General features: G+C 43.6%; 1 protein-coding gene across 2 annotated transcripts in view; it reads right to left on the bottom strand.

The window, feature by feature from the left end:
- Slc12a2 (solute carrier family 12 member 2) overlaps positions 1 to 11,141 on the bottom strand; it is a 74,455-nt gene extending 63,314 nt beyond the window's left edge. For both annotated transcript variants that reach the window (XM_028891613.2, XM_028891614.2), the window contains exon 1: positions 10,220 to 11,141. In XM_028891613.2, the coding sequence (XP_028747446.1) occupies positions 10,220 to 10,951 (732 nt within the window). In that variant the 5' untranslated portion in view covers positions 10,952 to 11,141. The remainder of the gene's footprint in view (positions 1 to 10,219) is intronic.
- Positions 11,142 to 24,782: the final 13,641 nt, after the last annotated feature.

Raw genomic sequence — 24,782 nt, 5'->3', positions numbered from 1 at the left:
AGACTTTCTCTAGTCAAGCCTACAAAACCATGACTTTGAATTTTTTTCAGTGTCTTCAGAGTTTACTGCCCAGTGAGACAAGCAGAAGTGAACATAAAATCACACACACACACAACATTTACAAAGCAAAGAAAGTCCTCATATTTTTCGAACCCAAGGCAGCTCTAATTTCTAATTTTCTTAGACACTCCTCCCCTGCCAATTCTTATGTTTCAAATTAAAAATTATTGCAAGTTCAAATCAAATACTTAACTGATGCAATTTTACTTTAGCTGAAAAGTTAGGTTTTTGTTTGTTTAACGAGAAGTAGTCTCACTAGGTACAGTGGGCTGGCCTTGAACTCCGAGCTGTGCATGTGTCCGTGTCTGGAGTGCAGGGATTAAAGGCCCAGGCCACCACTCCCAACCTGAAAAGTTGGTTTTAAACTATTTCTCCTAAGGGACTTTCAGCTTGAACTTCCCTGCTTACAATTTATCTTAAAGGGACCTAGCACTTTCGCAACCCAAACCCTAGAGTAAACCCAGCCTCACTGACTGGGTCAGTCCCACCCTACAGATGCTTTTGTAGCTCCTTCATGGCATACATCATATGCAGCAGTCCTCTTTAAGGACAGTATTCAGATTTTATGATCCACGCACTCACCTCAACTCTCCCAGAATGTCTGAAACAGACACTTTTCCTGTCATTTTAACTAAAATAGAGTTAAGCCCACATTAAGCTTTTATGGTAAATCTGTTCTCTAAATGATACCTTGAAATAATACCCTGAAGTGAAAAGGTTAACTCTCCAGTCAGCTCTGTTCAAATCCTAGCGCTGCTACTCATGACCTCTACAATTAACCCTGAGTTTGGTCTCCACACCTGTGAGATGGGATACCTATCACAAGTTGTTTGAAAAGACAAAATGAAAAATGTGATGATTTTATACAACATAAAAGCTCTCATACCAACTAAAAAAATAACTTCAAGAGGGAAAAGCTGTTATTATTTTCAAGTTGTGTCTCAGGATTTCATCATGAAAGCTTGGGCTGGCCTTGAACTCACAGCCTCTGAGTACTGGGTTATTATTGCTTTAAATAAATCCAAACTAATATATTAAAAATGTGAATGTTCATCAAAAAGCTATTTAAATCTTAAAAATAATTCTGAGTTAAAATACTGATAAAAATCCTTAAAACAGCAATAGTTCTCATGCCATTTAATAGCAGCTGCTAAGTCTAAGCCAAAATGTTACATTAAAACAGCTTACTTAGCATTTAAAATATAAAATATTGTATATATGCATGTATATGTAGCATATATATATATATATATATAATATATGCAAACTTAGATGCCAAAGTGAAGGGCTTATCTAATCATTGTTCTGATTTTTTTAGCAAGTACTAGCTAATTGTATCATCCCAAAGCCACCAAGACTTCCTATCCGTGCCGTCGGTGATTGGTGTATTCAGTGTAATGCTCCCCACACAGACTACGCTTTCAAAACAAAGTATTGTTTTACACAAATCCAATTTGCTTCAGTTAACAATGCTCTATTAATATCCAGTGGCATTAATGCAAGCTCAAAACTCAAGTGCCACAGATAAAAGTGGTCAGTGTGACCATGTGACTTCACAATGAACCAAGTCAGAACTGCTGACCCAAGTCAAAGAATTCAGTACTAGAACTAGCTCTGCATGTTCTTTACCAAAACTTCAAGACTGAGTTACAAAAGAATGTTTCACAAATAATAACACAGGCGTTACTTCAAATCCCACACAACTAGCGAATGTCAACAAAGAGCTTGAAATATTTTTAAATAAAATTCCCAGGAAACATACACCTTCTGTTAACAAGAAGCAGTAGCCCTGTGCAACTTTTATTTCTAAAGCCCAAAATTAAGAAGAACCTGGAGAAACCTAACAAGCAGATCAGAACCAAGTCAACACTGAAAAGCAATCTGCATGGAAACCCAGGAGTGGACAGACTGCACTGGGTGTGCCATGGGATTCTCTCAGGATTGGATGCTATCTTCTGCCATCTCTCCCATTTTCAGTTCAGAACTCAGAGTCAGAGATGACTTATCCTTTTTCTGAAGATGTATTAAGTGGGATGATCCAGATTTAACCAATGGTCAAGAACTGCCCACTTGTTCACAGACAAGAACCCAGAGAAAGAGGAAGACAGTACAGACCAGACGGAAACAGACCTATGGACCTGCACTAGAGAAAGCAGGAGTCTGCTTCTTTTCCACTCATCTTCTCAAACTGGCTGTGGCTTACACTGGTAACAGAGAAGCCACGCCAGTCTGAAATAACAGAACAGAGCCCCAAATCAGCAGAGGAACTGGGAAATTCACTTGAATTTCTAGAAAAAGAAGAATAACAGTAAGGGTAGGTCCCCATATCTGAGCTGGCCGGGGGCCAAACAACAGCTGTTGGCAGAGGCAGGTATAGAACAGAGATAGCAGTTACTGCAGTCTGTGCCCAGCAAGGCGGAACACACCTGTAAGCCTAGCCTGCGCGGCATAATACATCCCAGGCCAGTGTAAAATACACAGTGAGACACTGTCTCAACAAAGAAAAGGGAAATCGATTCCAGAATATTAAAAATATTAAAAATAACAATTCAAGGTCACCACAATGTATTATCTCCTCAAATTAGTAGATGTACAAACGAGAAAATGTTCCCCATTCAAGTGTTTGTGGCAGGAACCAAATGTTCTTTTCAGGACACAAACACTTCAAAATGACTATAAAAGAAGTCAAAGGTAAATCTGATTACCCACAGCATCCAAAAGAGAAATGAAAGCTTCATTGGAAACTTCAGAAATCCTAGATGTTGGTATATTTTAAAGAAAAGCACAATATTTGAAATGATAAATTCACTGAATGGACTTCAGGTCAGAGTGGAGATGACAGAAAAGAGAAAATAGATAAAATAACTAATTTACAGATGCAAGAAACTAAAAAACCTAGAAAAGACACACACAGAGGAAAGTACCCGTCACTACAAACTGCGGGAGGTTAAAGGTCATGAGAAAACCTTCAGTCCTAGAGATGTTTCCCATCCTCTGCTGTTGGCTGACTTCTTCCCAGCAACAATGAAGGCCAGAGACACTGGAAGAGTGTCCTCAAAGGGCTAAGAGAGAACCTCTCCACCAAGGCTACATCTGCAAAACTATCAAGTGTGGATGAAAGCCATCTTAAATGAAAACAGTATGTGTTGGTAGCTTGCTCCTATGACACAAAGTTCTCAAGGAAGGGATGTAACGTTAAATGGAAGAACGCATTTCTAAACGGAGTTATTCTGGCCTCAGTTTTTATAAAGCTGTATGTTAAAAACGAAGAGTGCAGCAATGCATTGTTGATTTACCATTGATCTGACCATGACAAAGGCAAGGGAAGTATTCTCTCAAGATTCCTCTATTTCAGCTGAATAATTCACTATACCTAGTAGAGCAAGTACCACTAGTCCCATGCATGGTACACACCTTAGAACCTCAGTGCCTTTTCTTCAGAGGTGGAAAGTCTTACAAACAGCTACAATGTGAAACTGTTCAAGTTCTAATTAATTAGTAGCTGCCATTTTCTAGGATTTGCCCCACTGTAGAACAGATTTACAGAATTATATATCCATCTGAATCCACCTAGCCCTGCTCTTCCCAGTGCTTGCCTGCCTCCATAAATAGTAATTCCATTCTAAAAACCATAATGTTTCTCTTTCCATATACATTTCATCCAAACTCCAGCAAAGGCCCTATAATCCTCCCTTAATAACACTTGCATCTGGGGGCTGGAGAGATAGCTCAGTGGTTAAGAGCACTGACTGTTCTTGCAGAGGTCCTGAGTTCAATTCCCAGCAACCACATGGTAGCTCACAACCATCTGTAAATAAGATCTGACACCCTCTTCTGGCAGGCAAGCAGAACACTGTATACATAATAAATAAATCTTAAAAAAAACACACTTGCATCTGAACCTCTGTTCTACCGAACAGCTCACCTTTGTAAAATCATGTTCGGCTTCTGCTGTCCTGAGTCCCACCCTTAAGCCCTATAGCATATTCTCCACATGGTAATCAGTCATAGTTTTAAGTCCTAAGTGTAATCCCATCAAAGCTGAGCTCAAAGCCCCCCCAATGTCTCCACTATGCTACTCAGAGTAAAACCCCAAGTCTCTGTCACGTTCCACAGGGTTCAACACCAACCTCTAACTTCTTCTGTCACTGTCTTCTCACGGCAGTCTTGACCTCCCTGGTCTCTAAGTCACACCATCACATTCCCACCTCAGTCTCAGACACCTGCCATTTCTGAGTCTAGAGCAGTCATCCTGGTATTTGCATGGGGTGATCCCTTTCCTCTTGGCTAGTGTCTTTTATTAATTAAGACCTCCCCCCAACTACTCTAAAAGGGCAACTAGGCCACCAATTTCTCTTCCTGCTTTAGTTCCTTCACAGTAGTATATCTGACCTATTTGCATATTGTCTCCTGCAACTAGAAAGTCCTGTGACTTTATTTTGCTTACTGGCTGCTATATCCCCCACACTTAGAACAGTGATGCTGCTGATGTTCAGTAAGGATTTGGTGGATAACTGAATGTATGCCCATGTCACTCAGCAAGGAACTAACTCAACTGGTATTATGAACTTCCCAAACATATGCAAACTACAAGGAAAAGTCACTGCAAGCAAAAATACCAAATCTGAGAACCAAGAAATTCAACTTGTATCTCTCAGGTTCTAGTTTCACAGGATAGGCATGACCATAAATATACATAGATACTGCCTCAAATTTGACTAGTAATGTACATATTTTTTTTCCTTTGCCTCATTTTAGATTCCCAAATTTATCTTTGTTTGGTAGTCAGTTGCTAGCTACATCTACTTGGAGAATGAATACGGAAGCCAGACTACAGTAGCCAGTAACATGGATTTAGCAAGTTGGGGCCCCAGCAAAACTGAAATCTGACTTTGCTATATGCAAATGTTTATTAGGGTCACACTTTTACTCACATCTGGAAACTATTCACAGATACCACCCAAGCTGTGACCTATTCTTGTTCTTTCAGGTTGACTTTCAAGGAACCAAGCTATATCCTGAAATAATTACCAGGGTGTAGAAGCAGCTCAGTGTTAGAGGCAATACTGCAATTGTTCAGTGTTTTACTTAAAGCCCTTGTTAAGTGACAGGAACTGCCAGCCCTGATACATCCAGTGAACAGATCTGTTCTAAGTACCTAATCACTGTATGAAAATTAATGAGACCAAAAGCTCTGATTCTGGTGAAGGATTAATTAACAATTGCATCATCCAGAGCATCCTCCCTCCTTATTCTCAGGATGTCAACAGGCTCAAGCGATGATGGCAAAGTCTCCTTTCCAGCAGCTCCAGCATCTTACAGGTCTGAGAGATAGCCGAGATACGTGATACAGAGAAAGACCCTGGAAAATATTCTAGCATCAGACAGGGAAGCAAGTATAAAGTCTAGCTCTATAGTTTAAATGGCTAATAAACCATTTTCAGTTTCTATGAGACCATTTTATTACTAGTAAATGTGTAAAAGACTTTTTAGGAATTAAATGAAAAAAAAAAGCTCAGTGGTAAAATCCTGTTGCTTCCTTACTCCCTTCCTCTTTTATTAATGAGAAAGAAAGGCAATGGCATCCCATGACTTCATAACATTAGCAAAATGATTCTAAACCTGGGTCTAAAAACAACTGCAAAGGTGATGTTATTTTTAAAAGAGGAAAAGAACAGGTGGGGTGAAGTCTGGCTTAGTCAGTAAAACAGTTAGGTGTGCAAACCTATGCTTGTAATCCCAGAGCAGGGGCTCAGTGGCCAGCTAGCCTAGAGCCTCATCTGTGAGCCTAGGTCAGCCCAGGTAAATGGCTTCCGATGAACAATACCTGAGGTTGACACACACTTGCAGACTACAATGTGTGCCATCACAGTGGTAGCCCCGCTCCATCCAAACACTTTCCTATGGTTCTAACTGTAGTTACAAAATATGGTGATTGATGAGGACGAGGATGCTGATGCTGAGTCCACCCCACACTTGGTAACTGTGCTCCCAATCGCACGTGTTAAACCTTTAACATCCATCTTCTTTTTCATACTCCAATTTCTATTTCTTCCTATAGGAGAAATCGATACTTTGATGGGGGGTGGAGGGGCAAGTTTTTTAAAATCAACTCCTAACATCAATTTTTAGAGCTTCTACCCCTTTGAGAGAGTTTCGCTATTTAACTCAGTCTGGCCTAGAACCATCTAAACAGCCATGGCTGGCCTCTCCCCAAAAGGTGCTCCTGCCTCAACCTCCCAGAGCTGCAGCAGGCGCCACTGTGCCTGGCTTAGTTTAGTGTCTGCCTTCTTTAAACTCTTTTCTGCCCTTCCAGGATACTGCTTTCCAGGCTACTAAAGGTCCCCAACACAACTTTAGATGACCTCCAGGCCCAATCCTGGACCATGCTTTCTGTTCCTTGATCAACCCAAACGTTCACTCATAACTAAGGTACTTCATCCACTTACACGCACGCATGCACGCACGCACACAAACTTTCTGCCACACTCCGTGACTCTCAGAGTAAGGTGTCTTACAAAGAATACAACTAGAAATCTCTTCATCACACCAAATCCATTCCACTTTCCGTCTTTTCCAAGTCAGGGAGCAGAACCCCAGCCCACTATTCAATTACTCAAGTCCAAAACCTGGGAGTTGGTCTTTCTCATTTCTAATCTGTTCTGTACAAATCCTTAGAATCTCTAAGTCAGGCCAACAGTTTAAGATTTCATTTCCAGTCACACCTTAGAACACCTTCTAGGGACAGCAAAGGTGTTCAAAAAAAAGAGACCGTGTACTCTATCACACAGAATCCCTCAATAGCTTCCCACTATATTTACAGTAAAATATTCTGGCCTTCAATGTTTGCTACATGAACATAGCACTTTTCTCCTCACTACCTTTATAAATACAGTCTTTGTTCTGGAATGTCATTCTACCCATCGACTTATCATTCAGGTCTCAGCCTCAATGCCACATTTATTTCCTCCCAAAGCCCAGTTAAAAGTGGGTTTTTATATCCTGATTGGTGATGTTTCCTTTCATTGCACTGGAAAAGACAAACAAACTATTATTTGTTATGTTAGTAATAACTTTCATTTGTTTTATGTCTGTGCAAGCAGACACAGCATCTGACTTGCCCTCACTCATCATCCATCATCCCAGAGTTCCAGAGCACTGTGGACAACAGTCACCCTCACCCAGCCAACAGTTCCTAACTGGAAAGCCACCAGCCTTCTTTCTAGAAGGGCCCCTAACACAGCAAGGGTATTATTATTTATTCTCCTGCAGTTGGATGTTTGGGGAAACAGTCTGAAAAGGCCAGGGACCAAAAGACGGCCTCGTCCTTTTCCCAGGAAGTTTGCAGAGCATCTCCCCTCTCATCTCCCTCTCATCCTCCATCAACCTGAGCACCCGTTCCTTAGACCTGCCTTAGACACTTCATGGATAGTACAGCACTCGGCCACCAGAGCACACACAGCATATGACAATCAAATACGAGAGCGTCACAGAAATTCTAGGTCTCATTATTAACTAAGGGCTAACAGCACTCAAGTTTCTGTCAATCCCTATGGATGAGGATCAACTTGTGGAGATCTAGACGGAGAACCCCGTCGTCATGATGTGTGTTACACCTTTGCCTGCGCCTCCTACAGCACTGAGCAGCTTTTCTGTACTATTCAACATGGCAGGTATTTAACCCACTTGCTGCAATTATCTTCATATTTGCTAATTAGTTAGTTAACACCATCAAAGACTTCTGGTCACTATACGGAATTTGAGTAGAGGCCGGGGCCCACCTCAGTGAATAGCATCTCTCTAGCATGTGCTATGGAAGATAAAACTGAAGAATTCATTACGATACTCATTGCACAATTGCAACTCTGAATCGAGCATTTTATAAACTTATGCATCTGGTGATGTAATTAAGAGAGTCTAAAACTGAAATCTGAGAAGTTTAGCCTTGTACCTTGAGGAGTCAATGCAAGATAAAATAAGAACCACAATAGCAATATTCCAAGAACTTAGCACAGCCATGGTCCAATATATCTGTTGCATTTCTTCTTTAATTTTTACAATAATCTTGAAAGCTGAGGAAGCTGAGGTTGAGGGATTAGGTGACTTTTTCAACTACCACATAACTGATAATCTGTCTATTTTTTAGATGCTCTAAACTGGGCAAAAACACCAGAACCCAAGCTACAAGCCACACACAAACCAAACTCAGCCTTAGGGGACTTGAAGTGTACTATTACTCACAAAATGAGAAACAACAAAAATTTTCAAAAATGTGACACCTTTCAACTTAAATTCTACAACTTATAGGTATACTGCTAAATTTGGCTTTACTGAAATAAATCTGAAATGTGTTTGTATAAAAATTATGAATACTAAAAATGCTCCAATAAAATATTGTTCATCAACTCCATTTCTACTTGAGCCTACAAAGAAAAAAAGAATGGATATGAAGGAAAAAAAAAAAAACACCTAACTGTGAATAAATGTTTCAGGAAGTGTTTAGCTTCTGATATGACAAAATACAACAACAGAAGGGAAGTAGTATTATCTAAGGCTAAATGACGCCAGTCTTTTAAACAATCCATAAGCTTGTAAGGATTGGGACCTACGCACTTACTTCAAACGGTGATGGTTACTTTATCAAACACTGGGACAAGTGCAATCTTGGAAGACACGAATGTATGAGATCAAACCATCACAGTCAAAACAAATCACATAAACTTCTTCACACTGATCCTCTCGACCTGTGTGGTACCAACTCTGAAGTCATAAAATTCCATTATAGACTTGCTGAGGCAGATGTCAAGTAATTCGACTCATAAAAAAGTTAAATATTAATCAGCTCTCAAAAGCATCAATGTTATCTTCAAATAATTATCTGAACCCCGAGGAAATAAAAGCCTTATGAGGCCATAAAAAACAGAAGGAAAAGCCAGTAAGAATGTACGAGAAGGGTTTTTTGTTTACAAAGGAAAAGGCTTGCACAAAAAGACTCCAGACTATTTTTCTGGACATCCTCAAGGGGGAGAAAATAAAATAAAATTCCTGTGTTTCCTTTTTTTCTCTAAAGACTCATCCACGACATTTTTTAGAAATACAACCCTCTTGTAAATATTCTATGTGTATGAATGTTTTGCCTGCATGCCTGGACATACACCACATGCATGCTTGGTGCCTATCAAGGTCAGAAGGCATAGAATTTCCCTGGAAGTGGAGTTACAGGATGTGGGTGCTGCAAATTGAACCCTCCCTGTTCGCCCCAAGAGCAACAAGTGTTCTTCACTTCTGAGCCATCTCTCTATCACCACCCAGCAATGACGGAGCCCTCTTTCAAAAAAGTTTACATTACAAACAAACAAACAAAAAGGATGATGCTCTTATCAGGCACAACTTTTCCCAAGATCTGAGATTTCTATAGTCTCCAGGCATGCTGGCAAATTAATCCTAGCGCTGGAAAGCAGGTGGATCTCTGTGAGTTCAAGGCCAGCCTGGCAATAAAGCAAGCTCTAGGACAATTAGGGCTATACACAGAGACCCTATCTTTAAAAAAAAAAAAAAGAAAGAAAGAAAGAAAAAAAAGGAAGAAAAGAACCAAAGATTTCTATAGTCCTCTGCATACTCAAGATTGCAAAAACTGGGCTTTAATAATTAATAGACTACAAATACATGCTATTAAGATTTTCCTTCAAACACCAACCTTTCCACTCTGGATCCCTAATGGATATACATAAGCCATACACTACAATCTAAAAAGGACCCAGATGGTAGTAGGTTCTCTCCACCCTGTCCCAAGAGAGAACCTCTTCTAAACCTCCTCCACACTCCTTTCTCTGGGCTCTAAACACATGCGTAACTCAGAGAGGTGACACACTGTCAAGACGGGGTGAAAAAAGACAGGGCACACAAGCCATATAACTGGATGGAAAGGCTGCTAAGTGCTGCCTCTGCTGTATCGCGTAGCCAGCCTAACCCGCTGCAAACTTTTGAAGGATTAAGTTACATTCCGCTGCAATTCCACACTTGACAGCTGAATCCAGAGATGCCAGCGAGTCGCTCCTCGGGTCCAGTGCTGCCACCTCACCAGGGAGAGTCAGCGGCTGCATCCTGAGGCCAGCACGCACCAGGGCATGGGAAGGGAGGAGGGTCTGGGCGAGCTCACCTTTTCCAGCTCATCGTGGAGCTCTGCCAGGCTGGGCCGGAGCAGCTTCTCGCCCAGTTGCGCGGCCGTGTGCCGATAGTGGTCGATCCTGGGCACCGCGTCCATGGTGTTGTGGCCGAAGGTGCGCAGGTAGTAGGTGTTGGTGTGGGTGTCATAGTAGTACTGCTGATGGTGTCCACTGCCGCCGCCCGAGTGCAAGCTGCTGCCTTCGCTCAGCACCGTGTCCCCGCCGTTCTGGAAGCTCACGTTGGGCCCGTCGCCTCCGACCCCCGCCGCATCCGACAGGCTATCGTCCGCGGACGACGAGGCAGCCGGGTCCACGAAGTTCACGCGGAAGCGGCCCTTGGCTTCCTCGCTGCCCTTGGCAGTGCCGCTCTCACCACCGGCTTTCCCGGCCGCCGGGGTCTCCTTGTCCGCCGCCCCGGCTGCAGCCGCAGCCGCTGCCGCTGCCGCCGCCGCCGCGGCCCGCCCGGCGTTCTCGGAAACCAGGTCCACCTGGAAGCGGCTCTGGCTGGGGGTGGGCCCCAGAGGTCTGCCCAGCCCATCGCCCCCCGCCGCCGCTCCCTCTCCGCGCACCCCGCCGGCCTGACTCCCAGCCGGAGCATCCTCTCGACCGGAGGGCACGGCAGTGCCGGGCAGGTCCACCCCGGCGGCGGCGGCAGCCAGCGGCGCGTCCCCATCCCGGGCGGGCCTCGGTGCGCCAGACGAGGGCGCCGCGGGCCGGGGCTCCATCGCCGCCCGACGCTCGGGGGGAAAACCTGCGGAGCGAGCCGGTGAACGCTTGCCAACAGCGCGGCTCGGGTCCTTTGGCCCCGCGATCCCGTTTAAGGAGCCGGATGCGAGAGTCGCAGCGCCGCTGCTGCTGCTGCCGCTGTCGCTGCCGCTGCTGCCACTAGCCCGCGCGCGGCACGCTCGCCGCCAGCCGCCGAGTGCCCGCGAGCGCGGCCGGCCCGCGGTTTAAAGGCGCGGCGGGGCCGCGGCGCTCGGTGCAGCACGCGGGAGGCGGGGCCGCTCAGCCCGCCCCCTCGGCCCGCCCCGAGCCCTGCGCCGGGCCAGCCTCGCGCGCCGACCCTGGAGAGCGCCCGGCCTCCGCGGCGCAGCGAGCAGGCGCGGCCGCACGCGCCTCCGCGCCGCCGACCTGCGCACCGCCGCCCCTTCCGCCGCCGCGGCCGCCGCCCGCTCCACCTTCTCCTCCGTGCGCCCGCCCGCCCGCTCGCCCGCCCGCCCGGGCCCCGGTGCCAGCCGCCGCCGCTGATGCTCGCCCCCCACCCCCGGCAGCACCGGCTCTGCGGACTCCTTTCGCTTTTTGCGTTTTTTTTTTTTTTTTAAGTTCTAAACTCGCAGTACTTGGGGCGAGCCAGGCGAGATCTCGCGAGATGCTGCCGCCCGGGCCTGTGGGCGGTTTCCCTTAGGGCGCGTGGTACCCAGGCCCGCGGCGCTCTTGGCTGCGGGGGTGATGCTGGGGGGCTTTCCTGTTGGACCCCGCGCGCGCGCGCGCTGGCCATGCGCGCTCCCGGCGGGGGCTCCCGGCGGGGGCCTGTGAGCGCGCTCGCGCATTCGGAGCGGGCGAGCGCCCAGCTGGTCTCGGGTACCCGGCGCCAGCGTTTTAGATTTGCATAACCAAAGAGTAATTCCAGCCGCGATGCGGTGGGTGTGTCCACGCTGGGGTGACACCTTGATTTTTTTTTTTTTTTTTTTTTTTTTTTTTTTAAAAAGCCGGGGTTTGAAGGCGGCCAGGGAACCTCGTTCCGAGGTTGGAAGACAATTTTTAACTTCGCTGTTAGGAAACGCAGCTCTCTCGGAATAAAGTGACGGCAGCAACCGATGCTACAATTTCAAGGGGGTTTTCCGTTTGGCTGCGGTGGGGAAGAATTCCTCAGGTTGAACACAAAAAGCCACTCCTGCTCTGCAGGCTTGCTTTCTCCGAAAATGTAGAGGAGGAACACCTGTCTTAGTCGCAGTATTCGCCTTTAACTTACCACCTCTCCAAAGCCCTAAGAGAAAGTGAGTCACTGCAAGTAGTTTCCTGGGCTCATTGTCTGCTATGTATGTGTTTACTCCATGCTTAGAGAATTGTAGGAATAAACACCACCTCTTGCCGAATACTTTAAGCAAGATCAAAGTATCAAAGACCTCAGAGCCTAGGTTTGCAAAAACGAAAAGATGGAAAACGCAGCCAAAGTTTTAAAAACCTTCAGCTGCGATCTTAATTGCCCTTGACAATTTATCAGCTTATTACCATTATCTGTATTTTAAAGATGGAAATCAAAAAGCACAGATCTTGGCTCTTGCACTCGGGCTTCTAAAACCCCCTTGAACTTTTCTAGTATTAACGGAAAACCAGAAGAGGCCAGAAAAATCACGTGTTCTTTCAAGCAGTATAATTTTCTACTAGGGAACGCTGTCCTAGTAACAGCTCTGTATTGAGCCTTTCAGCCTAAAGCTAATTTATGGCTGTTAGAATGCAACATTAATTTGTTGAACAAATGTTGAAACACCTGCTATGAGCTTCCCTGTGCTCTCAGGAAAATCCGTGAAAAAGAGCTAAATCCATCTCATGGGCATTATGAGAATGGTTAAGGTAAAGAGATAAGATGCAACGCCTGTCTATCAGAAGCAAATGCTAAGGAAAAGGGGTAGAGGGGATGGGATTGGCATGGTAAATCTTCCTTAGGATGACACCATCGAGGTGACCTTTGAGCGAGAAAGAATATTATGCAAGTAGTTTGGACCGATCTAAAGAGAGAAAGCAAAGGCCCCCTAAGTGGGAGTAGGCCTGGCATGGAATTGCATGCAGGGCACTCTGACTGGAACTTAAGGGGCGGGAAGAATCAAAGGCAATGGCGGTCAGTGTTTGAGGACATGGGAAATGCGTCAAGCCTCTGGCTGTTGGATATACTTTGGCTTTAACTCTGAGTGGAATGGCAGTTCAGGCTTCCGTAGTAAAATACCATAGACTGGATGGCTTAAGAAACAGAAAATACTGTTTTTTGTTCCTCATAGTTCTGGGGCTCTCTGAGTCTGAGATCGGGGTCCTGGCATGCTTAGGTTCAGGTGAGGACTCTGATGACAGACAGCTGCCTCCTCACTGCGGCCTTACACAGTGGAGCGACCAGTCTGCTGCTGCCCCCTTTTCTCATAAAGGCACATGGTATTGACCCCAGCTTCATCTCCATGAGCTCATTTAGCCTTAAGGTAACTGTTGAAAAACCTCCTTTCCAATTCAATCATATGGGGGTGGGGGTGGAGGTATCTTCAACTACAAATGTTTGGGCTGCACAGTTTAGTCCATAGCAGCTGTCGAATCCCTGAAGAGTTCCAGGAAGGAAGAACATCTTACATACAGAAATCATGTCCGCTTAGTGATGGTTCAGGAAACCTGTCACTTAATGTCATGACGGAGCTGAAAAATCCATATCCCTATGTTAGTGTACTTTTTTCTGTTTGGATACACACGTAGTATTATATTAAGCATGCAGTGTTCAGATCGCTAAGGTTGTGCAAGTTTTGTTGCCTAAGAGAAGCTGGCCCGCATCGTGCGTGTATGGTGTAAACTATGTACCATGTAGGTTTGAGTACATACATTCTACAGTGATCAGTCAAAATTACCAAACAACACATTTGTCGCTCTAGGCAGCCAACACAGAGGACCAATGTAATTGCTCTGTAGGCAGGGAGGTCAGTGGCAGAGAAAGATCAAGATGTGTGAAAGTGTACTAGAACAATCCCAAATGGACAGTGTGGCTTTGGCCATGGTGGTTAGTAGTAGAAAGTGAGGTAAGTGGTGGGGTGGGGCAGTAAGTGGTTGGTCGGGGAAGCAGTAGCACTTGCAGATAGAAACTGTGAGTGTGGAGTAAGAACCCAAGGCTCTGGGTCCGAGCAACTGAAACAATAGTGGAGTTTCTGAGATGAGAAGAGAAGGAAAGGAATAGGTTTGAGTGAGACATCTAACAGGAGCTTAGAGATGTCAAAAATAAATATATGGGAATTGTAAATAATCACTTGTGCAAGCCTGTGCTGCAAACTGAAGTGCTAACAGAGAATGCAAAAGAGAGCGGCCAGACTTGGGAGGAAGTGACTTTTCAGAAGAAATCTGAAAGATGCCCAGAAGTCAACTAGCTCAGAGTATTTCAAACAAGGGAAACAGTGTGGACCAGAGCCCTCCTGGAGTGAACATGGCCCAGGGACCTTGAAGTCTGTTTGATAAAAAGCATCAGAGAGGCAAGAGTGGCAGAGGATGAGACTGTCTTTTTTCTAAAAGCCCCATGAAACCATGACTGGGTTTCCAGAAATATACAGGGGCACATGACAAGACTCTCAACAGAGTGGAGGAGGAAGAATCAACAATAGAACGCAGGCCTTCATCAACCTACTCGAGGAGGAGTAGCACGACTTTAGAAGAATGTATGTCTGGGATACCGTACTAAATTCTTTACATCATAATCTTAATGGCACAATACTATGAGGAATAAAATGCCATTAACCTCATTATATATGAAAAGCTTAGTTCAGTAGAAAAATGAGTAATTCCAAAACTCAATGACTAAGGATAGAAAAGGCAGGAGGAATAAGGGACCTAAAAGATGAGAAGAAAACCAGCTAAAGTCATTTGGAAGCAGGACAGAGAAGAGTTGAATATATTGAATTATGTAACAGTATTGGCCAGGGGAATGGGAGTTGGTATAGTTCCGGGAGAAACAATCGAAATATGCACATGAAACATGTAGAAACACTGTGGGGGGGTGTGTGTGTGAGGAGGCCAGCTCCCACCTTTTCAAGGGTTCCTATGAGGAGAGAGGAATAAGAACCTTTTAGATAGAAGGACAGTGGAGACCAGACAGACAGAAACACAGGATAGCTTTGGGAGGACCTGGATCAGGGGAGGGGCAAAAGACCTCCCCCTGTTAGATCAAAGCACACTGTACAGCCAAGTGCAGACTCTTCCAAACACCTGGCAACCATGCCCATGGTCAAATCATCCCCTTATGCAGGTCTGCTGGGTAAAGCAAGCTTAGATTCTCTGACCCTGAGTAATTTGGGCCTCCATGTGTGTGTGTGTGGGTGGGGCGGGGCGGGGGGGGGGGTCTCCCTTAGTTAACTGTCAGTCATGTGGCTGTCAGATTTGCCAGGTGCCAACTAAGGGACTGGCCATAAAAACAGATTCATCTTCAGTGACATAGAGGAGGACGTTGCACTATTTTGTTCGTTTATCCACCTTTGGCTAATAGCCCAGACCCAGGCCAATGTAGTATCAACAAATTTAGCAGTTTGTACCAAATGCAATTAGACTTGGAGGCTAGATAGGTCTTAGGTTGTTATATCAAACTTCTCACTTTACAAATGTTAAGTGTCCTGGTGAGTTTCTATTGTCAACTTGCTACAACCTAGAGTCACCTGGAAAGAAAGAACCCCACTTGAAGAATTGCCTAGATCAGATTAGCCTATAAGCTTGTCTGTAGGGCATTGTCTTGATGCCTAATTGATACAGAGGGTCCAGCCCACTGTGAGCAGTAAGTATGGTGCTTGACTGTGTAAGAAAACTTAGCTGAGCATTACCTTCCCTGGTGGGAGTCAATGCTGCACGAAATATCAAGCAGTCTTACTGTCTTGCCCCTGGCTTGAGTTCCTCGTCCTGACTTCTCTCAATGGATCATGACTGGGAAGTCTAAATCACATGAACCCTTTGCTCCCTAAGTCGCTTTTGGTGAGACTGTTTTTATCCCAGCTGAGGAAAGGAAGCTAGAACACTAAGGTACTCTAACTGGAGGCATAAATTCTGGTTATACTCTATAGCTCTGCATCTGCAGTGTGAGAATAAGTGAGATTCAAAACCACGTGGAACCTGTCAGTGGTCTGGTTTTGAGACTGGGTTTCACGGGAGCCCAGGCTGGCCTGGAACTCACTCCACAGGTCAAGTTGTCCTCAGAGGTACATCAGTTCTCCTGCCTCAGCCTCCTAAGTGCTAGGGTTAAAAGCATAAGCCGCCACCTGAGTTAATGTGGAACCTTTAAAATCACACATGCATGCACACACACAGACACACAAAAGCATGCACACACAGACACACAAAAGCATGCACACACACAGACACACACACACACAAAAGCATGCACACACACACAGACACACACAGACACACACGCACACAAAAGCATGCACCCACCCACACAAACACACACGCACATGCACGCACACCCCAAGCCAGTGAGTTCAGTTAGACAAACTGCCATTCTACCTGCTTGTGGTTCTCTGTTTTCACTAGCTGGCATTAAGCACACGGATGAAGTCAACAGTATCTCCCTTGAGAAAGAAAGTGATTATCCTATCATGGAAAAAAGCAAGCAGTTGCCCTAGAGAAGCTTGTTCATGCTGTACTTGTTATTTTGTTTTCTTCCCAAAGTCCTATTCACATTCTTCTTTCTTTAAAAATATTGTAAATATTTTCAAGTCTGTATTCAACATTAATCCAAACCTTATTATCCATTTTCAAAGCACAATATTTAAATTCATGTTTATAAGTTATCCCTTTTAAAATATATAATGGATAACCTAACGCTATCCATCTGTCTGTCTGTCTGTCTATCTATCTATCATCTATCTATGTGCCTCTGTGTATGTCTCTCTGTCTGTCTGTCTCTCTCTGTCTCTCTGTCTCTCTGTCTCTCTCTCTCTCTCTCTCTCTGTGTGTGTGTGTGTGTGTGTGTGTGTAATGGTACAACCTCAGCTGTCCTTTCTCAGGAGCGGTCTAACTTGTTTTTTGAGAGAGTCTCTTAACTGGGCCCTTGGGTTCATTGATTAGACCATGCTGGCTGGCCAGCAGACCCCAGGGATTTGCCTGTCTCCACCCCACCCCACCAAATGGGGATAACAAATCACTCCATCATGCCTGGCCTTATACATGGGTACTAGGGATCAAATGCAGGCCTTCACGCTTATGGGGTACACACTGTACTGATCTTCCCAGCCCCGTGTTTTTTTTTTTTTTGTTTTTGTTTTTTTTTTTTAATTTTATGTTGCTCTTATCCAAATTGTAAATTCAAAGCTAGGCCTAGTGGCCCACACCTTTAATTCCAGCACCAGGAGGCAGAGGTAGGCAGGTCTCTGTGAGCTCAAGGCCAGCCTGGTCTACAAAGAGAGTTCCAGGACAGCCAGAGATACGCACAAAACAGAACAAAACAAAACAACAACAAAAATTAGTTGATATTTTAATCAGAGAAATGGCCATGAAGTAAGTCTTTTAAGTGATGTCTTTGGTCTCTCTGTGTGTGAGGGTATAATGAGGCTTTCTCTGTCCCACCAGCCAGCTCCCAAATAATGACATGGAGACTTATTATTAATTATGAAAACTTGGCTTTAGCTTAGGCTTGTCCCACTAGCTCTTATAACTTAAATTAATCCATTTATATTAATCTACATTCTGTCACACACAGCCCATCCTGCTTCTTCTGTGTCTCCTGCTTGCTTGCGCTCTCTCCCTCTCTCTCTCTCTCTCTCTCTCTCTCTCTCTCTCTCTCTCTCTCTCTCTCCTCTCTTTTACTCAGTCTTTGTCTCTCTCTGATGTAGATTCCTCTTCCTACTTCTTCTCTGTGTGGAAGTCTTGCCTAGTCTCCCTGCGTAGCTATTGGCTGTTTACCTTTTTATTAAACCAATCACAGTGACATATCTTTACACAGTGTATTCAAATATCTCATAACATGGTGGGAGAGGGGGTCTCTTTAATTTTTTTCCTTTTGCTTTTTAGGAGTATTTAAGCATTTTTTTTAATTACAACATAAATGCTGTTTTGATGCATTTTTTATTTGTGAATTCTGATAATAAATTTTTTGTAATGAATTTTTAAAAGCAGTTCATAACTGTCATTATTCAGCTACTTCATGTGGAAGTTCAAGCAGCATCCACATTGTACATGATTCTTTATTTTCTTTCAGACCATTTTCAAATCTTTTCACTATTCTCTTTAAGACTAATAGGTGCTGACTCTGAGGCCAAAGAATTGAGTTCAAGGACTACCTGGCAAACACAGTGAGACCTTGACTTAAAACAAAACAGAGCTTAATGGGTACTAATACACTTACAGAGGCCTAATATATAATTGCACTACACTATAGAATCTAATGTACTGCAGAATAAACCACATTCCCTGAATTGCACTAGAGTTTCAAAAACAGTTATAATACATACATTGACACTTACAACACCTGTAATAAATTTTAAATTGCATTTATTTTTCATAGGTGTGTGGGTATGAATGTATGAGGTGTGCATGCATGCATTAAGGGGTCAGAGGACAACTTGTGGGAGTTGGTTCTCTTCTTTCACAGTGCAAACATGAACCTCTTTTTTAAAATGATAAAATGAATATATCTTTAATGTATTATAATTTCAAAAATTCTCATACAATATATTCTGATCATGCTTCTCTCCAGCCCAATTCTTTTCAGATCTTCCTCACCTCTCCGTCCACCCAACTCCACACCCTTTTTCTCTCTCTCCTCTCTCTTTAAAAATAAACAATAAACACACACACACAACCACACAAAACCAGAAACCAAAATATACAAACAAAAGACCAAAGACCACATGACTGAAAAAAAAAATGCCTAAACAAAGCAAAATGAGAAGAAGAAAAAAAATAGTCTACAAAAATACCATTGAGTTCTTTTTGTGTTGGCCGAATACTCCTATGCATGGTGCCTGCTCTAAAGAGTGGCTAATATACTCATTGAGACTCCATTGGAGAACACTAATTTTTCCTTTGTCAGTGGGAATCAATTGCAATAGCTTCTGGCTTAAGGATGGGAGCTCATGGCAACTTCTCCCTCTCAGTCATGGGACCCCATCTAGCTGAAACCTGTGCATGCTGCCATGGTCTCTATGAGTTCCTGTGTTTCAGTCCTGCTGTGTCTGGAAGGCACTGTTTCCTTGGTGTCTTCCATACCCACTGGGTCTTTCAATCTTCCTGCCTCCTCTTTTGTAGCATTTCATGATCCTTGAGGGGAGGGATTTGATGGAGACATCCCATAAGGACTGAGTGCTCCAAAGTCTCTCACACTTTTTTACATTGTCAAGTGGCGGATCCCTGTAGAGTTCCCATCTACTGAAGAAGTTTTTCCGGTGATGGCTAAGTGAGGTCTGGTCTATGTGTACAGCAGAATGTCATTAGGATTCATTGTGTTACTATGTTCTCTGAGCACAACAGTCATTTTTGGTTTTTCCCCTAGGCCCATGGCCTATCCAGGTTCAGACTCTTGTCTACCCCAGCATGGATTCTGTCTCATGGAGTGGGCCTTAAATCCAGAGAGTGGTTGGTTACTTCCACAACGTTTGTACTCTTACTGCACCAAGATATGTCGCAAGCAAGTCACGATTGTGGGTCACAGCATTTGTCACTGGACTGGTGATTACCTTTCTCCTCTGGTAGAATGCAGAGTCCATTATAGTACTATGAAAGCTAGTCAGTAGAGGTACAACCTCTAGTTCGGCCAGACTTCTCCAAAACACACACCTCTTAATAACTACTTTACCCTTTCCCTGCTTTATGGACTGAATAATGCAATACATTCCCTCACTGAGCTGCATACCTACAGGTCTTCCAACATTAATGAGAAAAATCTTTAATAGTTTAATCTTCTAGTGCATTCCTTAATGATTAATCCATTTGTCACTTTCAAGAAGCCATGAATGCAATTCAGATATATTTTTATAAATGTTTTAAGATGTGGAAAGTATTTTTCTTTTAAATGCTGGAGCTCAAGCACAGGTCCTGACCTATGCTAGACAAGCGTTTACCACTAAGTTACAACTTCAGACCTCGGAAAGGATCTTAAATGGGTATGAGTAAGCACTTACCTTTAAAAAAAAAAAAAGCTGGGCATGAAGGCACAAGCCTTTAATCCCTGCACTGGGGGCAGAGGCAGGCAGATCTCTGTTGAGTCAGAAGTCAACCCTCTCTACACAGTGAGTTCCAAGATAGCCAGGGCTATGTAGAGAGAGACCCTGTCTAAATAGATGAATGAAGAAGTAAAAATAAATAAATAAAAAAGAAAAGAAGAATTTGACTTGGAAAGATGGCTCAACAATTAAGGGTACCTGGGATGCTCTTCCAGAGGACCCGGGTTCAATTCCCAGCACCCACAGGGCAGCTCACGACTGTCTGTTTTTCCAGTCCCAGGAGATCAGATTTACTCTTCTAGCCTCCGCTGTGCATTTCATGCATGTGGTATACAGACATATATACAGGCAAAACACCTATGCACATAAAAATAATAAATAGATGGATAAAACGTTCAAAAATAATAAGATTTTTAGCTTGACATAGTGGCACACGCTTTTAATCCCAGCACTCCGGAGGCAGAGACAGGTGGATCCCTGTGAGGTCCAAGCCAGCCTGCTCTACGGAGCCAGTTCCAGGGCAGCTACATAGTAAGACCCTGTCTGGAAACAAAACAAAAATTCTACATTTAACACTTCAAAGGGATGACTTTTTTCTGTAGTAACACACTAAAACACATTGGTTTTTTAACCATTGAATATGTAAGTCACTTCAGTATATCTTTAATAGGGTCTTCTTCCTCGTGGCTAACCCAAGTTATTAGAACAAACAATTAATATTTTTTCTTTCTTACTGTGTTCAAATATTATGGTAAACAAACAAACAAAAAACTTCATTTCCAGTTTTATTTTCTGAATTTCTCCTGTGTGTCCTTATGGAGCACAGTTTCTAAGCAAGTGATTTTTTTTTATCATTTGCTTCTGTATTTTCCAAGTAATTCAATGTTTCATTAAACGTAAGGCAAAACTATTAGGTTTGATATTCCAGTTTTTAAAATGCAAGCCAAAAAAAAAAAAAACCCCACTAATGATTGTAAAGCTTTTATAGTTCAAGTAATTGTTTTCATTTAAAATTAAGCTCTCTTGGACAGGGAGATGGCAGAGTGCATAGAGACAGTTTGTCACCAACCCTAATGACCTGATCAAGCCCTAAAACCCATAAAGTAGGAAAAGAGCACTGACTCCTGCAATTTGTTCTCTGGCCTACATACGTGGCATATATGTGGACACACACACACACACACACACACACACACACACACACATACACACACACGTAAAAAATTCCATAGTGGGCTCTCGGGTTGATGTTGTAGCTTGGTGGTAAAGGATTTGCCTAGCATCCATAAGGCCCTGGGTTCAATCTGCTACGTGGAAAAATGGGAAGCAGGAAACAAAACAACCCAAACTTTAAATTATACTGAACTATATCAGCTGACTTCCAGTATGTCCCTGAGCATCAACTCTTCAATTGGTCAAAAAAACCTTGCAAGCTCACCATGAAGAATCACATCTAACTCTTCCACTTGGGAAGCTGAAGTGAACTGCCACAAGCACCAGGCTAGTTTGTACTATGCAGTTCCAAGACAGACTCAACTAGCTATGGCATGAGAGCCTGTCTCAAAGAAAACCACAAAAACATCCACCGCAAGCTGTGTGTGGAGTGTTGGCACGTGGGTAAAATCCTAGTTGTTCAGGAGGCGGACACTGAAGGATGGTAAGTTTTAGGTAAGCCAGAGTGTAGCCATTGGAATAAGAATGCTCCCCAGAGGCTCATAGATTTGAATGCTTATTCACCAGGGAGTGGAGCTTGTTGATAGGCTTAGAAGGACGGGGGGGTGGGGTGGGGGGGGTGACCTTGTTGGAGCAAATGTGTGGTCATTGGAGGTGAGCTTTGAGGTCTCAAAAGCCCAATCCACGCCCTGTGTCACTTCTCTCTCAGCCTGTGAACCAGGATATTATTCTCAGGTTCAATTCCCAGTGTTGTTACAAAACAGTGGGCGGGCGAGAGCAGACAGACACACCATGCCACAGGGCTCACGCGGAGGGTTTATGAAAGGGGGAGACAACAGTTGAGGCGAGAAGAAGGGAGAAAGAGAGGGAGGGATTAAAAGGGAGAGGTGCAAAGGCCTGCCTGCCTGCCTCTGGGAGGAGCCGTGGGAAAAGAGAGTGAGGAATGGGTGGAGCTTGCCTTTAAAGGTGTGTATGGGGGGGGGTGTAGATCCTAAAGCATGGGCATGCGTATACAGGCTTATGCAGCCATGCAGCACATGCACATAGATTACGTGACATACTGCCATAAGACCCTGGGTGCTGGTTAGGCATTTGCCTGAAATCCTAACACCCAGCACCCCACATGGCAGCTCACAGATGTCTGTAACTTCAGTTCTAGGGGATCCGACACCCTCATACAGACATATATGAAGGCAAAACACCAATGCACTAAAATAAATTTTAAAAAATCCACCTTTATTATAATCAGTTTCTAAAATAGGAAATTATAGAATATATGTATATGTATATATAGTATTTCATTTAAGATCCCAAGTAATTAGGTATTTGTTACTTATCATTTTACAATTATAAACATGATACAGGGTGATATTTGCACTTTGCTTTGCAGTGCTGGGAATTGAACCCACAGCTTCATGCATGGTAGGCACGTACTCTACTGCTAAACTCTTTCTTTAGCCCACAATATAGTTATAAAATAGACATAGGAAAACAAAATGAAAGTAATACTTGCAATGTCACCTAAATGTAACACCTTTTGGTTTTGATATTAAAAAAAAAACTTCTTATACGTTTTTCTAGTTTTTAAAATTTGCCGATGAAATGGTCACTTTTCCACGTGGAAAGCTGAGTGTCTTACAATTGCATGCTTTCTGCCGGCTTCATAATATTGCATCATTTGGATTTACCACAATCCACTAAATCTGTCGTGTTTGGACATTTATTTCCTTTGTAAGTAATATGAAGAAAAGTTGCATGTAATGCCTTTGTGTGCGTGCCCTGCCTGCCCTATTTCTTTATGCCTGCCTTTTTTGGCCATGATCCTTCTGCCTCAGGCAGACTCCACTTTGGGCTTTTATAACTTTCTCCCTGATTGATTTTCCCTAAGGATAAATTCCTAGAAATAAAATTATAGGATGTGTACATTCTAAAACTTGACACACAGTTCAAAAACGGATTGTCTGTCACTCTGTTGGCATTGTATCTGTCTCCTGTTTTCTGTTACTTTATAATGTCTGGAGATGACCCCCTCCTCAGCCCATGGCAACCTCATCACCAAAAGATAATTTAATCTCTGACTTGGTAGTCTAAAGATGTACTTTTAAAAATTTATTAGCCTGACTCCCACCCCGAAGTGGTGCATACCTGAGTTTCAGCTACTCAAGTGAGGTGGGGTCTTCAGAGTTCAGGGCCATTCAGGACAGCAGAGTGAGACTTGGTCTCCGGAACCACCCCTCCCCCAAAGAACAGCCTTTAGTAATCATTTGTCTGCCTTTACTTCTGAGTCGCCTGCGGACACCTGGAGTAGACATTTGCTGGGTCCTGAAAGCCTGCCTTCCATGCTGTCTTGATGTGGACATAGAAATGCTTTTTGATCCTTATTCTTGTTTAAATACCCCCTCCCCCACATACTCACACACTTATTTATTAGGGTGGATGATTGCCTCTGTGTACAGTTTTGGAAAAACAAAATTAGGACCTTGCCTGCTCCAGCCAAATTGTGAGCACATCACCAAAATGTGCCAGCCTGGCTCTTTCATGTTCTGAAGTCCGGGTGGTATGATGCAAAATAAGAAAATAAGTCGATTTGCTATAACTGTTACCTCGTCCTAACTCCCTGCCTCCTCATTAGGGAACTGCTGCGCCCGGGGTAGTCCACTGTGAGTGACTGACAGGCTGGCTGAGAATACAAAAGCCTTGGCTGCCTGGGACAACTGTAAAAGGATCCAGCACAGAGCAGCGGATGGGAGTGGCTGAGGCCTCAGCACCCTCCTACTTTTAGACTGACCCTCTGCAAATCCTGCCTTGCTATTTTCTTTTGAGATACATCGCCTGAGACCCAGAAAGCTCTCTCCTCCCCTCTCTGTCTCAGTCTGCTTCCAGGGATTGTCCATCTGGTTCTGGTGACAGCATTCGGAGGACTGCACAGTTGTCCCTGCAAGACCTTCTAGAACAGCTTCTCTTGTCCCCTTCACACCTGGCTCTTTCTTTTTAGCTTTCCTGCAGCAATATCCATCCAGCGATTTAGCCCGTTTTAATTAAACACTGTTGGCTTGCAACCAAGAATCAGCACATATGCAGTGCTTTTGATTTTTATGGATTCTGGCTACAAACCTTACACTCAATTGGTTTTCTCTAGTTTGTTTCTTACATTGTAGTTTTTACTTATCATGCTGTTAACCTTCAGTTGTTAGTGAGATCAGTAGGTTTTGGCTGCTTTTGAATGCTTGGAAAAATCCTTTGCTGTCAAAAATCATATGAATAAAATGAGTCACAAGAGCATATAATTATAAATAAATTATATGTGTGTGTATATATATATATATATATATATATATATATATTATATATAAAGTTTTGCTTTTTACCCCTATTATTGGAGTGATTTTTATTTTAATACACAGCACTAATGTAACAATCCACAGGACATATTTTGAGTCTTTAGATTTTTATGTTTTGCTCTAAGAGTAGTCTCAGCTCAGATTTCAGTGCTGACATT

This window comes from Peromyscus leucopus, chromosome 19, assembly GCF_004664715.2.
Source record: "Peromyscus leucopus breed LL Stock chromosome 19, UCI_PerLeu_2.1, whole genome shotgun sequence".
NCBI classification, from domain to species: domain Eukaryota; kingdom Metazoa; phylum Chordata; class Mammalia; order Rodentia; family Cricetidae; genus Peromyscus; species Peromyscus leucopus.
The sequence above is the reverse complement of the archived record's forward strand: the minus strand, read 5'-3'. Positions and strand labels throughout refer to the sequence as shown.